Source organism: Hypanus sabinus, chromosome 29, assembly GCF_030144855.1.
Source record: "Hypanus sabinus isolate sHypSab1 chromosome 29, sHypSab1.hap1, whole genome shotgun sequence".
In the NCBI taxonomy this organism is placed as follows: domain Eukaryota; kingdom Metazoa; phylum Chordata; class Chondrichthyes; order Myliobatiformes; family Dasyatidae; genus Hypanus; species Hypanus sabinus.
Window position 1 is genome coordinate 30,114,897 of NC_082734.1, and position 14,374 is coordinate 30,129,270.

General features: G+C 42.4%; 2 protein-coding genes across 3 annotated transcripts in view; one reads left to right on the forward strand and one right to left on the reverse strand.

Annotated features, from left to right (window-relative positions):
• LOC132383189 (uncharacterized) overlaps positions 1-11,995 on the forward strand; it is a 54,138-nt gene extending 42,143 nt beyond the window's left edge. The window contains exon 3 of the mRNA XM_059954077.1: positions 11,603-11,995. Coding sequence (XP_059810060.1) covers positions 11,603-11,747 — 145 coding nt within the window. The 3' untranslated portion in view covers positions 11,748-11,995. The remainder of the gene's footprint in view (positions 1-11,602) is intronic.
• Positions 1-14,374, reverse strand: part of pla2g6 (phospholipase A2, group VI (cytosolic, calcium-independent)) — a 131,587-nt gene that overhangs the window by 58,261 nt on the left and 58,952 nt on the right. For both annotated transcript variants that reach the window (XM_059954072.1, XM_059954073.1), the window contains one exon: positions 7,052-7,160. In XM_059954072.1, coding sequence (XP_059810055.1) covers positions 7,052-7,160 — 109 coding nt within the window. The remainder of the gene's footprint in view (positions 1-7,051; positions 7,161-14,374) is intronic.

Sequence of the window (14,374 nt, forward strand, 5' to 3'; positions counted from 1 at the left end):
TCCTTTTATTAATTGCCATGTCGATATTTTTCATGCCTTGTGTCAATATAATCACCCCACTGAAATTATACCCTCCTCGTAACTATAACATTGATGCTGCTGCGTGTGATCATAGTCTGGCCCAGTCAGTCGTGTGTTTTTGAGGTGGTAATATGCAAGACCATAAAAACCATAAGACATAGGAGCAGAATTAGGTCATTTGGCCCTTTGAGTCTGCTGTGCCATTTCATCATGGCTGATCCATTTCTTCAGTCCCAATCTCCTACCTTTTCCCCATATCCCTTCATGTCCTGACCAATTAAGAATCTATCAGTTTATGCCCGAAATATACATAAAGACTTGGCCTGCACAGCTCCCTGTGCCAAAGAATTCAAGATTTACCACTGCCTGGCTAAAGAAATTCCTCTTCATCTCTGTTCTAGTAGGACACCCCCTCTGTTCTGAGACTGCATCCTCTGGTCTTAGGCTTTCCCGCCACTGGAAACATCCTCTCCACATCCACTCTATCAAGGACTTCCAACATTCGATAGGTTTCAATAAAGCCACCCCTCATTCTTCTGAATTCCTGTGAATAGAGGCCTAGAGCCATCAAACGCTCTTCATATGACAAGCCATTCAACCCCGGAATCATTTTCGTGAACCTCCTTTGAACCCCCTTCAGTTTCAGCACAGCCTTTCTAAGAAAAGGGGCCCAAAACAAGTGAGGCCTCACCAGTGCTTTATGAAGTCTCAACATTACATCCTTGTTTTTATATTCTAGTCCTCTTGAAGTGAATGCTAACATTGCATTTGGCTTCCTCACCAGACTCAACCTGCAAATTAACCTTTAGTGGGATTCTGCACAAGAACTCCCATGTCCCTTCACACCTCAGTTTTTTGTATTTTCTCTCCATTTAGACAATAGTTAACTTCTTCCACCAAAGTGCATGACCGTAGACATCCCGACACTGTATTCCATCTACCATTTCTTTGCCCATGTTCCTAATCTAGATCCTACTGCCAGTCTTCAAATGCCAAAGACATGCTAATTATAGAGGCTCTGCAGCTCTTGCAATCTGGAATGGAGATGCATTTGCTGGTCAGATGGTTGAGGTTGTATGAATTGGACAGTCAGATGAATGAATTGGATTTGTTTGATTGAACTGTCACTTCCTTATCAATGGTAGAGAACCTCACCTTTTTTACGGAGTTGGTGGATCTTGGCAGTAAGCTAGGAGTCAGATTTTTGGCATTTCATTAGTGCTCTCAATGCCTGACTGGGAGTGAGAGAGTATCAGCCAGAAGGATTCCTGATCAGTACACAGTCAGCAGTCCGTGATCGCAAGCATCTATTCAATCATTCTCCACCAGAATCTAAAACCACTCTGCCATCTTTCCTCCCCCCTCTGCTATACATATCCTCCAGATTTTGTTTTTTTACCCATATGATTACTCATTCAAGTTAGTTTGGCACCACATACTTATATTTGGTTATATATTCTTCCTGACTCTCTCCTGTCACCGACCTTCTTCCTGTCTTCACTTGCCCTCTTTTTCCTGACTCTCCACTTGTTTGAAATCTGTACTAGACTGAAACTGCCCATATCAAACACTAACTCTGTGTCTCCAGCCACACACTGTTTCTGACATGCTGAGTGCTTCCAGTGCAGTATGATAGTGCTGTGGTTAGCATAATGCTTTAGAGTGCCAGTGACCCAGGTTCAATTCCAGTCGCTGTCTATAAGTAGTCGGTACATTCTCCCTCTGACTGAGAGGGTTTCTTTGAGATGCTCTGGTTTTCTCACACATTCAGAAGATATACAGATGGATAAGTTAATTGCTGTACTCAATGTGGGTAAGTTAATTCCTGTTACTGTGGGTAAGTTAACTTACCAGATGGGTAAGTTAATTCCTGTTACTGTGCTGTATCTCTAAGAATGCTTTATTGTTTATGCTTCTGATTTACATAATCCAGCCTTTCATTATTCTAAAATATACTGTATCTTGACTGTAGAAGTCCAAGATAATAAAAGAACAGACAAATTTCTTATAAGGGTTTCAATCTCTGTAAACTGCTTCATTGTTCAAAGCAATAAAAGTAAGCTATAGTTACATAATGTTTATATTATAGTTTAGAAGAATGGGGAGGATTTCATTGAAACATATTACATCATATGTCAGTGGGACTAGGTGAGAGTAAGCGTTTGGCATGGACTAGAAGGGCCGAGATGGCCTGTTTCTGTGCTGTAATTGTTATATGGTTAAATATTGAAAGGTGTAGAGTGGATGTGGAGAGGATGCTTCCTATAGTGGGGAGTCTAGGACCAGAGGGCACAGCCTCTCTAGCCATTGAGTGAAGAATCAGTAGAATTTAATGCTGCCGACAGCTGTGGAGACAAAGTATTTGGGTATATTTAAAGTGCAGGGTGATAGGTTCTTGATTAGTAAGGACATCAAGGGTTATGGGGAGAAGGCAGGATAAAAGTAAATCATCCACGTTTAGATGGCGGAGCAGACTCCATAGGCCAAATGGCCTAATTCAGATATTTTATCTTATGGTCTAATGTTACAAAAACATTCAAAAGCTATAGGTTTAGGCTGTAATTTAATAGTATACAGTTTCATTTTATGGTAAGGAGCTGTTTATTCTAGTTTAAAGTTTCATCATTCTGCAATATGTAATAATTTACATGAAATTTTGAAGTTAAGGATGAGAGGAGACTTGAAAGATATGTACAAGATGATAAGAGGCATAGATTGAGTGGACAGCCAGAGACACGGCTGATGCAAGACAGCATAAGTTAAAGGTGATTGGTGGAGGTGTATGTCAGAGGTAAATTCTTTACACAGAGAATGGTGAGTATATAGAAGGACCTGCCGGGGAGGTGGCAAAGGGTAAATGAGAGGCATTTAAGAAACTTAGATATGCACATGGCTGACAGAAAAATGTTGGGGTATGTTGGAGGGAAGGGTTAGGTTGTCCTTAGAGTAGGTTAAAAGAGCAGCACATCATGGTTCAAGGGGCCTGTACTGTGCTGTAATGTTCTATGCTCTGTTAATTTTTAATCTGAACAGTGTGAACTGTGCTAAATATTACCCTGCAAAGTAATCAGGAGTAAACAGCGGGAAGCCACAGATAAACTCTCATATAAAAAGTCAAGGCTTTAGAGGAACTAGATCTACAGCGTACAATGCCTTTCATTTTACATTTATGGTTGCAAGATTCATCTCATAGCAACGATGCAGATCAGGTTCCAGGATATTGCAGACGTGGTGTGAGCCAGAGTTAAACATTCTAAGAAATTCTAAGCCCAACAGTTCTATAATGCTCCTTCAGTGCATTCAATACTATATAATAAAGAACTGTATCTTAAAAGTTAAGAGTATGAACAACATAAACCAGTTAATTCCAATGTATCTTAAAATTTTGCACAATGCACTGAGTATCTTTAATAGATACCTCATGAACCAAATAATGTGGCCACTGAGTGTATGTTCCTGACCTTCCCATGTTCGTGCTGTAGCCCATCCACTTCAAGTTTCAAAGTGTTGTGCAATCAGAGATGCTATTCTACACACCACTGTTGTAATGTGTAACTATATGAGCTACTCTTGCATTTTTGAAACAGTCTGGCCATTCTCCTCTGACCTTTCTCAGTAACAAAGCACTTTTTCTCACTGAATTGCCACTCACTAGACTTTTTTTTTGTTTTTACACCATTCTCTGTTAACTCTACATACTGTGCGTGAAAATCCCAGGAGATACTCAAACCACCTCGTCTGGCAGCAACAATCATTCCACAGTCAAAGTCACTTAGATTACATTTATTCCCCATTTTAATTTTTTGTCTGAACAATTGAAACTCTTGATCACGTCTGCATGCTTTCATACATTGAGTTGCTGCCATATGATCATCTGATTTAAATATTTGCATTAATGAGGTGCTCAGGTGTGGTAATGAGTATATGTTGTACTGAATGTAATGCATTCAGTCAGGACATGAGACACAAGATTCAAAAATTCACAACCAAGACACATGCAACATTCACCTCTTTACAGGTTTCACATACCCTGGCTGTGAAACATTTACAGCATTGTTTTAAGTCAGCATTACATGCCAGAAAAATGATCAAGAGTCATGCAAACAGCCCATGCACATTCACTTGATATAGTCATACAGCATAAAACCAGACCCTTCAGCCCAACTGATCCATATCAGCTAAGACTCCCATTTAAGATAGTTCTATCTACCTGCATCTCAAGGTACATTTATTATCAAAGTATGTATACAGTACTTCCAGGTGACACAACACTTCACTTGTGAGTCGGCTGGTGTGGTATACTGTGTCCGGTGCTCCCGGTGTGGCCTTTTATATATCGGTGAGACCCGATGCAGACTGGGAGACCGTTTCGCTGATCACCTACGCTCGGTCCGCCAGAGAAAGCAGGATCTCCCAGTGGCCACACATTTTAATTCCACGTCCCATTCCCATTCTGATATGTCTATCCATGGCCTCCTCTACTGTCAAAATGAATCCAAACTCAGATTGGAGGAACAACACCTTATATACCAGCTGGGTAGCCTCCAACCTGATGGCATGAACATTGACTTCTCTAACTTCCATTAATGCCCCTCCTCCCCTTCTTACCCCATCCCTGGCATATTTAGTTGTTTGTTTTTTTTTCTCTCTCTCTGCCCATCACTCTGCCTGTTCTCCATCTCCCTCTGGTGCTCCCCCCCCCCCTTTCTTTCTCCTGAGGCCTCCTGTCCCATGATCCTTTCCCTTCTCCAGCTCTGTATCACTTTCGCCAATCACCTTTCCAGCTCTTAGCTTCATCCCACCCCCTCTGGTCTTCTCCTATCATTTCGCATTTCCCCCTCCCCCATTACCTTCAAATCTCTTAGTATCTCTCCTTTCAGTTAGTCTTGACGAAGGGTCTCGGCCCGAAACGTTGACAGCGCTTCTTCCTATAGATGCTGCTTGGCCTGCTGTGTTCCACCAGCATTTTGTGTGTGTTGTTTGAATTTCCAGCATCTGCAGATTTCCTCGTGTTTACGTATACAGTATATAACTTTGAGATTCGTCTTTTTTCAGACGGCCACAAAACAAAGAAACCCCATAGAACCCATTTAAAGAAAACCCCCACACAACCATCAGAGTTGTGGGGAAAAAAAACAAATTGCACGAACAGCAAAAAGCAAATAAATAACACACAAAACAGTGAACACCAAACTGTAGTGTCCCCAAAAGTGAGCCCACAACCACAGTCCACTAATGTGACGACAGCCGCTGCCACAGCCACAGTCAGTCAGTTCAGCACTGTGTCAATGGCTGTGGTACTCGATCAAATTGCACAAATGATTTAAAGATTTAAAGATTCATTTATTATCAAAGTATACAACTCTGAAATTCTTCTCCAGATAGCCACAAAACCAAGAAAGAATGGCAGCATGATAATCAACCCCCAAATCCTCCTCCTCTGCACACAAAAATACCGATAAAGATTGAGCAAAAAAACACAAGAGTGTAAAAAACTAGCAATCAAAAGGCAGTCTCCCCTCTCCAGCAGCGAAGCAATCTCACCAGCCATCAAAAGGCAGTCTCCTCTCTCCGACAGCACAGCAATCCCGCCAGTGATCAAGAGGCTGTCTCCCTTCTTCGGCAGTACAGCAATCTCACCAACAATCAAAAGGCAGTCTCCCCTCTCCAACAGTGGAGTGATCCCACCACAGATCAAAAGGCAGTCTCCCCTCTCCAGCAGCAGAGTGATCCCACCACAGATCAAAAGGCAGTCTCCCCTCTCCAACAGCAGTGATCCCACCAGTGATCAAAAGGCAGTCTCCCCTCTCCAGCAGCGGAGTGATCCCACCACAGATCGAAAGCCAGCCTCCCCTCTCCAGCAGCAGAGTGATCCCACCAGAGATCAAGAGGCAGCCTCCCCTCTCCAGCAGCAGAGTGATCCCACCACAGATCAAAAGGCAGCCTCCCCTCTCCAGCAGCAGAGTGATCCCACCAGAGATCAAGAGGCAGCCTCCCCTCTCCAGCAGCAGAGTGATCCCACCACAGATCAAAAGGCAGCCTCCCCTCTCCAGCAGCAGAGTGATCCCACCAGAGATCAAAAGCCAGTCTCCCCTCTCTGGAAGCAGGCAGCCTGTGCTCACCTTCCACATTCACCTCAATGTTTCAATGTCCCTCGTCGCTTTAATCCAACGAAACAATGGAAGCTTTAATTGGCGAAATGGAGTCGAACATCAGCTCACAACCCACCATGCAGACAAGGTTCGTGCATGCTGCCTCTGTCTCTCAGAATCCTCTCAGAGACTGCAGAGTACGATCCCCAAACTGGAAATCACAGGCTTCAACAGTTCCACAGTCACATTTAAGGCATAAAACAAACATAAGGGACATAAAAGAAGTGAAATATATGGTTTCATGTTCTATCCAAAAGCTTCCACCACCGCAGGCACCATCTTGACCAGAAGGTGTTCAGCACTCAGTACATTAAACATGAAACCGCAGTAGAAAGATAGTCCACCACCATGAGCCACCAAAGCGACCAACCTTACAGCATGATACCCATCTTCCGCTGGCAGCAACCAGCCCCTATCCGTCTAAATCCTTCCTATAAGTGTCCCAATCCAACTACCTGTTAAATGTTGTTTATGCATTTGCCTCAATCTCTTCCTCTGACAGCTCATTACATACACTGAACACCCTCAGATTTCCATTATATCTTTCTGCTCTCTGCTTGAACCCATGTCCCTTTAATTCTTGCATGCCATATGCCTTCTTTATCACCGTTTGTTACGGTTCATTGTGATTGGAAGTACATCCAGATCTTTCAGTTTGAAGAACAGGGCTTCAGCAAAATCTCTAAACCCCTGAATTATTGTTTAATCAAGATGCATAATTACATTCAATGAATGTATGCTTTGACAGTGAATGAACACGTGCCTTTACATCGATGAACATGTGTGCTTACATCAATGGACACATGCCCTTACATTCAATACCATTTTTCCTGCCCCCCCCCCCCACCTAAGAGTTGACAACTAATTAATTTTCTCACCTTTACTGTGCCGAGCAGCAATTAATCCAGGTGTCTCTCCAAAATCATTGGGCGATTTCACATCAGCGCCAAACACAATCAGAGCTTTGATGAGATCCAAGCTGTCAAGCTGTAACAACAGAAAGCTATTTTATTAATTTTAAAAGGATGCCTCAAAAGTTTAACCTTTATATACATGCCAATTTGTATGTTTTAGAAAGGAATTTTGGTTAAGTTTTAACCGATGTCTCTTAAAAAGATATTTCAGAATGAAATTTAAGACTCAAGGTTGTTTAAAGTGATTTCCAGTACAAGTGCAAAGGAGAACAAAGTATTTATTACTCTGAATTCAGTGCAGCAAAAAATCACAAGGTGATAACAAACACAATAATTAAAAAACACAAGATAATTTATAAACACAGATTGACTGTATATTCACAAAGTGATGCTAGGCACATGAGTGTCTATACATAAGGTGCTTCTGACGGGAAATGATAAAATGGTGGTGAAGGGGGAGTGCGATGAGGTGGGTTAGTGAGTGGAGGTGTTGTTGCACGAATGAGGTCACTGGAGAAAAGTACTGGTAGATATGAAGCAGGTATCATATTGCATTGCCAGCTCCCAAACAATGCTGTTGTATATGTCTCCAGGTCACCAGCGCTGACGGTGGCAGCTGCTGCCAGTTATTTATCTGACCTAGAAGCCACCTTCACCAGCTCTATGATCTTCTCGGACAGAATGGGTGCCGCTGAGATGAGAGATTGCGCGTCTGCCGTGACTTTTGCCTGTTTTCTCCCCCTTTTTTGGACACTGCCTCCAATCATGTCCCGATAGGCCACAGCTGTAGCATAGCAACTCCTTTACCATTCTATACCTGGTCCGGCAGACCTTTGCTAGGTGCCCTGGTCGTTGGCACGAAGCAAAGAATGGTCCCTCTAATTTGCAATGTGAAGTACACAACAGCATTATTTGGGGACCAGCAATGCGATATGTTAGTGGACACAGAGGCATTGGTATCGATAGCTCAGCTACCCTTGCCAATATATTACCAGTGTAGAAGGGAAAACTGAAAGCAGAAAGGGGCGAGGCGAATACTCAAAACTGGTGGAACTGAGTGTATTTCTGGGCCTGTCCAAATAATGAGTGCACTATCCTAGGAATAATCCTAAGGAAAGCAGGGGCTGTTATAGATTTGGGAGAGGAAGAAGAAATAAGTTGAACTCAGCGACAGCGAACACGTTCAGCCAATAGAGTATACAAACTAGCCAGCATAGCCGCAGCTGCCCTACTCATCAAGGATTGAAGCCAGTATGGTGCCTATGGGTTACTTTGTCAGCAGTGTGGGCTAGACACAGTGAGATTGTGGTCGGATAAAGATAAACTTAATTAAAAGACCTTGTACCATGCAATTTTTTGCCCATTTACATGTGCACTGAATAATTTCTTTAATAAAAACAATTTATTAGCTAGTTCTAAAATTTGCAGGCAAATCACTGCTAACTCCATGTTGTCAACACCATCTGCATCAGAAACTGGAAAAGGAAATGAGATTAGAAACATAGAAAACCGACAGCACAAAACAGGCCCTTCGGCCCACAAAGCTAGGTCGAACATGTCCCTACCTTACAACTACCTAGGCTTACCCATAGCCCTCTATTTTCCTAAGCTCCATGAATCCACCCAGGATACATGGATCCATTCAAGAGAAAAAGACCCTATCATTTCCGTCTCCACCACCGCCGCTGGTAACCCATTTCACGCACTCACCACTCCCTGTGTAAATAACTTACCCCTGACATCTCCTCTGTACCTACTTCCAAGCACCTTAAAACTATGCCCTCTCGTGCTAGCCACTTCAGCCCTGGGAAAAAGCCTCTGACTATCCACACAAAGCCTCTCATTATCTTGTACACCTCTATCAGCTCACCTTTCATCTTCCATTGCTCCAAGGAGAAAAGGCCGAGTTCACTATACCTATTCTCATAAGGCATGCTCTCCAATCCAGGCAACATCCTTGTAAGTATCCTCTGCATCCTTTCTATGGTCTCTACATCCTTCCTGTAGTGAGGCAACCAAAATTGAGCACAGTACTCCAAGTCTGGTCTAACCAGGGTCTTAATTGCAACATTACCTCTTGATTCTTAAATCTAATCCCATGATTGAAGAAGGCATAGCAGCTTTGAGTGTCCTATGGACTCAGACCCCAAGATCCCTCTGAACTTCCACACTGCCAAGAGTCTTGCCATTAATGCTATATTCTGCCATCATATTTGACCTACCAAAATAACCACTTCACATTTATCTGGGTTGAACTCCATCTGCCACTTCTCAGCCCAGTTTTGCATCCTATCAATGTCCCGCTGTAACCTCTGACAGCCCTCCACACTATCCACAACACCCTCAACCTTTGTGTCATCAAATATACTAACCCATCCCTCGACTTCCTCATCCAGGTCATATATAAAAATCACAAAGAGTAGGGGTCCCAGTATAGATCCTTGGGGCATACCACTAGTCACCAGCCTCCATGCAGAATATAACCCGTCTACAACCACTCTTTGCCTTCTGTGGGCAAGCCAGTTCTGGATCCATGAAGCAATGTCTCCTTGCATATCATGCCACCTTACTTTCTCAATAAGTCTTGCATGGGGTACCTTACCAAATGCCACAAATGTCTGTGTACAATTGTGAAATATTCTTAACATTCCACTGAGGTAGATGGTGACAAACTTTTGTCTGCAGTTTAAATTCCTTTGCATGCTAGTGGCAAAAGGTATGTGCATGTACACACTCACACACACCTTAAAAGGGAACATTGAAAGCAAACTGTCTATGCTATCACAGCAGCTGCATCCACTATAACCACTTTATGATTTGTCTTGCACTATCTCAATGCCCATGAAGCTATGCAAAGTGGGTCGGCCCCACAGCTATCCCTAAATTTAAAACTTTCTGGTGGGCTTCTTTCATCATTTTCAGGAGGACTGAGATGTTCCTCCTTGGATTATCCAACCCTGAATACTCCTCCATCACTTGATGTTCACTTTCTGCATAATCCATGGCTGCCTCATCAGCTCTTTGAATCACTGCCATTATTGTTCCCCAGTTACTCTCACTCCCCCTTTAAAAGACTGATATCTTTCTTCATTGCTGGTGTTCCTGGTAGTTGCCCATATACCATCCCACACCCCCTGGGCCATTTTCCACATATTCCTTGGGCACTTCGCTTTTACCTACATGTATATATTTAGGGTGCATCTGGTGAATTTCAAACATTTCCTTGAGCTTGCGCCAGAATTCTGAATTCCCACATAAGGCTCTAAGTGAAGGCAACTCTGACAAAATGCTGTTTCTCCCCAGTGGTAAAGGGCTTATGAATGGTCATAATCAGAGTCAAGAGCTAAGTCAGATCATCGGGGTTCTCGAACTGACCTCAACAGGTGCCACCCTGACAAATATATCTGGATAAAAACTCTCCCTGAAATATCTGCACACTAATTCTAACACTATGCAAAATATAAATGATGGGTACTGATTAAACAGCACATACTTAAAACCGCAGTGTATGTATTTGGCAATCTGCCATTTTTGTGTGCCTGAACTCATGATATCTGCTGGATTCCTTTGCATCACACTCACAAACTGCGTATGCTAAAAAGCAGCTCCCAGAATGAGTATAGATACCTCCACTGGTGTCCAGAACCCAATAACTACCTTCCGGTGGTTCTGCCTCACCTAATTAACACACCAAGTTTCGTCTCTTAAATAAACACATATGCACGCGAGCAGACTACTTACATATCTACCAGTTCAACTCTCTGTAATCATGATACCTTGCGTTCCCGTGTACCACCAACCTGAACAGATCCAAGTGTGAGTGTTATATTCATCCACTTAGACTGCTAAGAATGCTGACCACACGATGGTTTGCATCCCAGTCCTGACACCAAATGCTGTTGTGTGAATGAAGTCACCAGAGAAAAGTACTGGTGGATATGAAGCAGCCTCGTTATTCGATAGTACAAGATACAACAGGCATATGGAGAACCTTTCCGTTCGAGAAAGGTCTGCCTGTGTCCAACACTACATATATTTTATATGTTAAAGAGCAAAGAAAATCCAGGACAATTCAAACAAATCCATATTTACAATGGCCTCTTAAACTACCCATGCTTAAATGCCTAAATCTTTCCACCATCGCACCCAAAACGTGTTAATCACGATCATATCCATGCAATGGGATGTTGATCGGATTCATGCATATTGTTGCATACCCTGTGGGTATCTTGTGACTGCTTCATGACCATGATGTAATTGAGTATCTGGTGAGCATGTTGTAATGGTCTTGTGATGGTGGGGTGATGTAATTTCCCGCCAATGTGAGGCCACATGATGTAATTTTCCCACCAGTGAGAGGTCATGTGATGGCCTGTTTCAACAGGTATAAAACAGGAAAGACTTGCTGTGACGCAGGTCAGTTCGACGTTTAATTCATCAGTTTCTCCGTTATGCTGCGTATTCGTCTCATGACGCAGTTTTGTTTTAAAGTGGAGTTTTACTTTCTGCCTTAAGTCTCAAAGACTATTGCCAGCAGTCTCGCAGCACGCTGCCAGTTGAGTCCAGTCGGAGAGTGAAGAATTTACCCAAGTACAGAAAACCCGAAGGATCGAGAAAAGTTGGTGTCGTTGGCAGTTTACTACAGGATCGACCTTATTGAAATCCTTGTTCAAGGAGATAGTAACCTGCATCTGAGATAGTCCCTGCATTGTGAAAGCAGAAAGGGCTGGACACAGTGGTATTCACCAAGGAAAGGTCAGTTCCTATAAGCCGTTTTATTTCCTTCGTCATAAATCCTTTGGGCAAGGCATATTTTGGCAGGGATCAGCAGTAACGTCACGTCATCGAGAATTCATTACTTCAGGAAAGTCTCTCCTAACTGACTGTGTAAATCATTTGGACTTTCGCTTTTACCACTTTTAAGAACTGTGTTCGCATTTATCGCTTTAAGAACTGCTCGAGTTTCTGTATAGCAGTTAGTTTCCGGTTAAGTTAGTTGTTTGTTTACTTGTCATTTTTCTTGAGCATTAATAAATGTTATATTTGTTTATAAAAAAATCTGTTTCAATTCTACATTCATTGTTGCTGTGTCGTAACAATATGTAGACAATCAGGGTCTGTCTGATCTGCATTTTAAATATAATCTTCAACGTACATTCAAATCTGAAGACTGGTGGCCGAAGTCAGTTAATTGCTACAAGCCCAAAAAAAAATTGCTCTAACATAGATATTGATCATCCCTACTCTTTGGGGAAAGTAAGTGTTTTTGAATCTGGTGGTCCTGGCTTGGATGCTACATAGCCTCTTTTCCGATAGGAGTAGGATAAACAGTCCATGAGCAGAATGGATGGGATCCTGTATGATATTGCAGGCCTTTATAAAGTGCTCAGATGCATGGAACACACTCCCAAAATACTCAGAATTAAGATCTTATCATGTAGGTCCACGTACCATCCAGACTAGAGCTCAGTCTCTAAAACTGGAATCCTCGCAGGTTTTATCAATGGTCTTTGCCAAATTATAGAATAGAATCAAAACAGCAGCCAGCTGATTATTATGTCAACAAAATGCTCCGGGTTTCTTGGATGCAAAACTGGGTTAGGAAAAGGAATTACTAATCTAACAAGAATGGTAAGATTAAATGTGTGAGGTAGTGGGTGAATAGTAGTGGTCAAGAATAAAAGGAAGGACTACTAGTTATGTATGCTGCCATTAGCTGCCAACATAGTGTCGCCTCTCTACAGTGGATCATCCATGCCATCTTCTCGCAGCTACCACTGGGCTGGAGGCACAGAGCCCGAAGTCCCACACCACCAAATTCATAAATAGCCAGTTCCCCACCTTTCAGTTAGTTATAGAATTGTATAGCATAGAAAAAGACTCTCCTGGCCCTTGTGTCCATGCAGGCCAAGATGTATATTTAAGCCAATCCTATTTCCCAGCAGTGACCCCATATCCCTCAAAACTCTTGTTATCCATACTGTATATCTGTCCATACACTTCTTAAATGTACCTCCTGCCTCAACCACTTCCTTTGGCAGCTGGTTCTATATATCTACAACTTATTGAGTAACACAGTTGCCCCTCAGGTTCCAATTAAACATTTCGCCTCTAACCTTAAAACCTGAAAAAAAGGTTGGGGAATCAAATGCCCCCCAATGATTACCCATTCTATGAGAACACCCCTTCAATCTCCTGCACTCAAAGTAGTAAAGGCTCTAAATGTGCCTAGGATGCTGTTGCAACTTAGGTTTTCTTTGCACCTGTATGTACATTTGCAAACAACATTAAACTTGATTTTGACTTCATATCAACCATCAGTCAGCCTGGTACATGAAAAACAAACATTGAAGCAAACGTCTCTCTAGTAATATGATGGGTGGAACTGTACAGGGGGGTAATCTAAAGGTCTAAAGTTCGTGAAAGGGAAACACAAGTTCAAATCCCACTTCAGAAGTTAGGGATGCTGTACTCAACTAACTTCAGTAAATTAGGAATTAAAATAAAACTTCCATCAGTCTTAATGATTATGAAATTTGCAGATTCCTTGAAAATCTGACTTTAGGGAAGAAAATGTATTGTCCTTACCTTGTCCAGCTTGTACAAGACTTTAGACCCACAGAAACATGACTAACTCTTAACACATCTAAGTAAAGATGTGCAGACATTGAAGAGAGTCCAAGAAGGTTCATGAGAATGAAAGGGTTAACATACGAAAAACATTTGATGGCTCTGGGCTTGCATGCACCAGAGTTTAGAGGAATGAGATGGGAGATTCTTTCATATGAAGAAAGACTGGATCGACTAGGCTTATACTCATTGGAATTTAGAAGATTGAGGGGGGATCTTATTGAAACGTATAAAATTCTAAAGGGATTGGACAGGTTAGATGCAGGAAGATTGTTTCCGATGTTGGGGAAGTCCAGAATGAGGAGTCACAGTTTAAGGATAAAGGGGAAGCCTTTTAGGACTGAGATGAGGAAAAACTTCTTCACACAGAGAGTGGTGAATCTGTGGAATTCTCTGCCACAGGAAACAGTTGAGGCCAGTTCATTGGCTATATTAAGAGGAAGTTAGATATGGCCCTTGTGGCTAAAGGGATCGGGGGGTATCGAGAGAAAGCAGGTACAGGGTTCTGAGTTGGATGATCAGCCATGATCATACTGAATGACGGTGCAGGCTCAAAGGGCTGAATGGCCTACTCCTGCACCTATTTACTATGTTTCTATAATAGACATCTGTAGATAAACTGTCTCCAGACATAGAGACAGTGAGATCAAGAAAGGG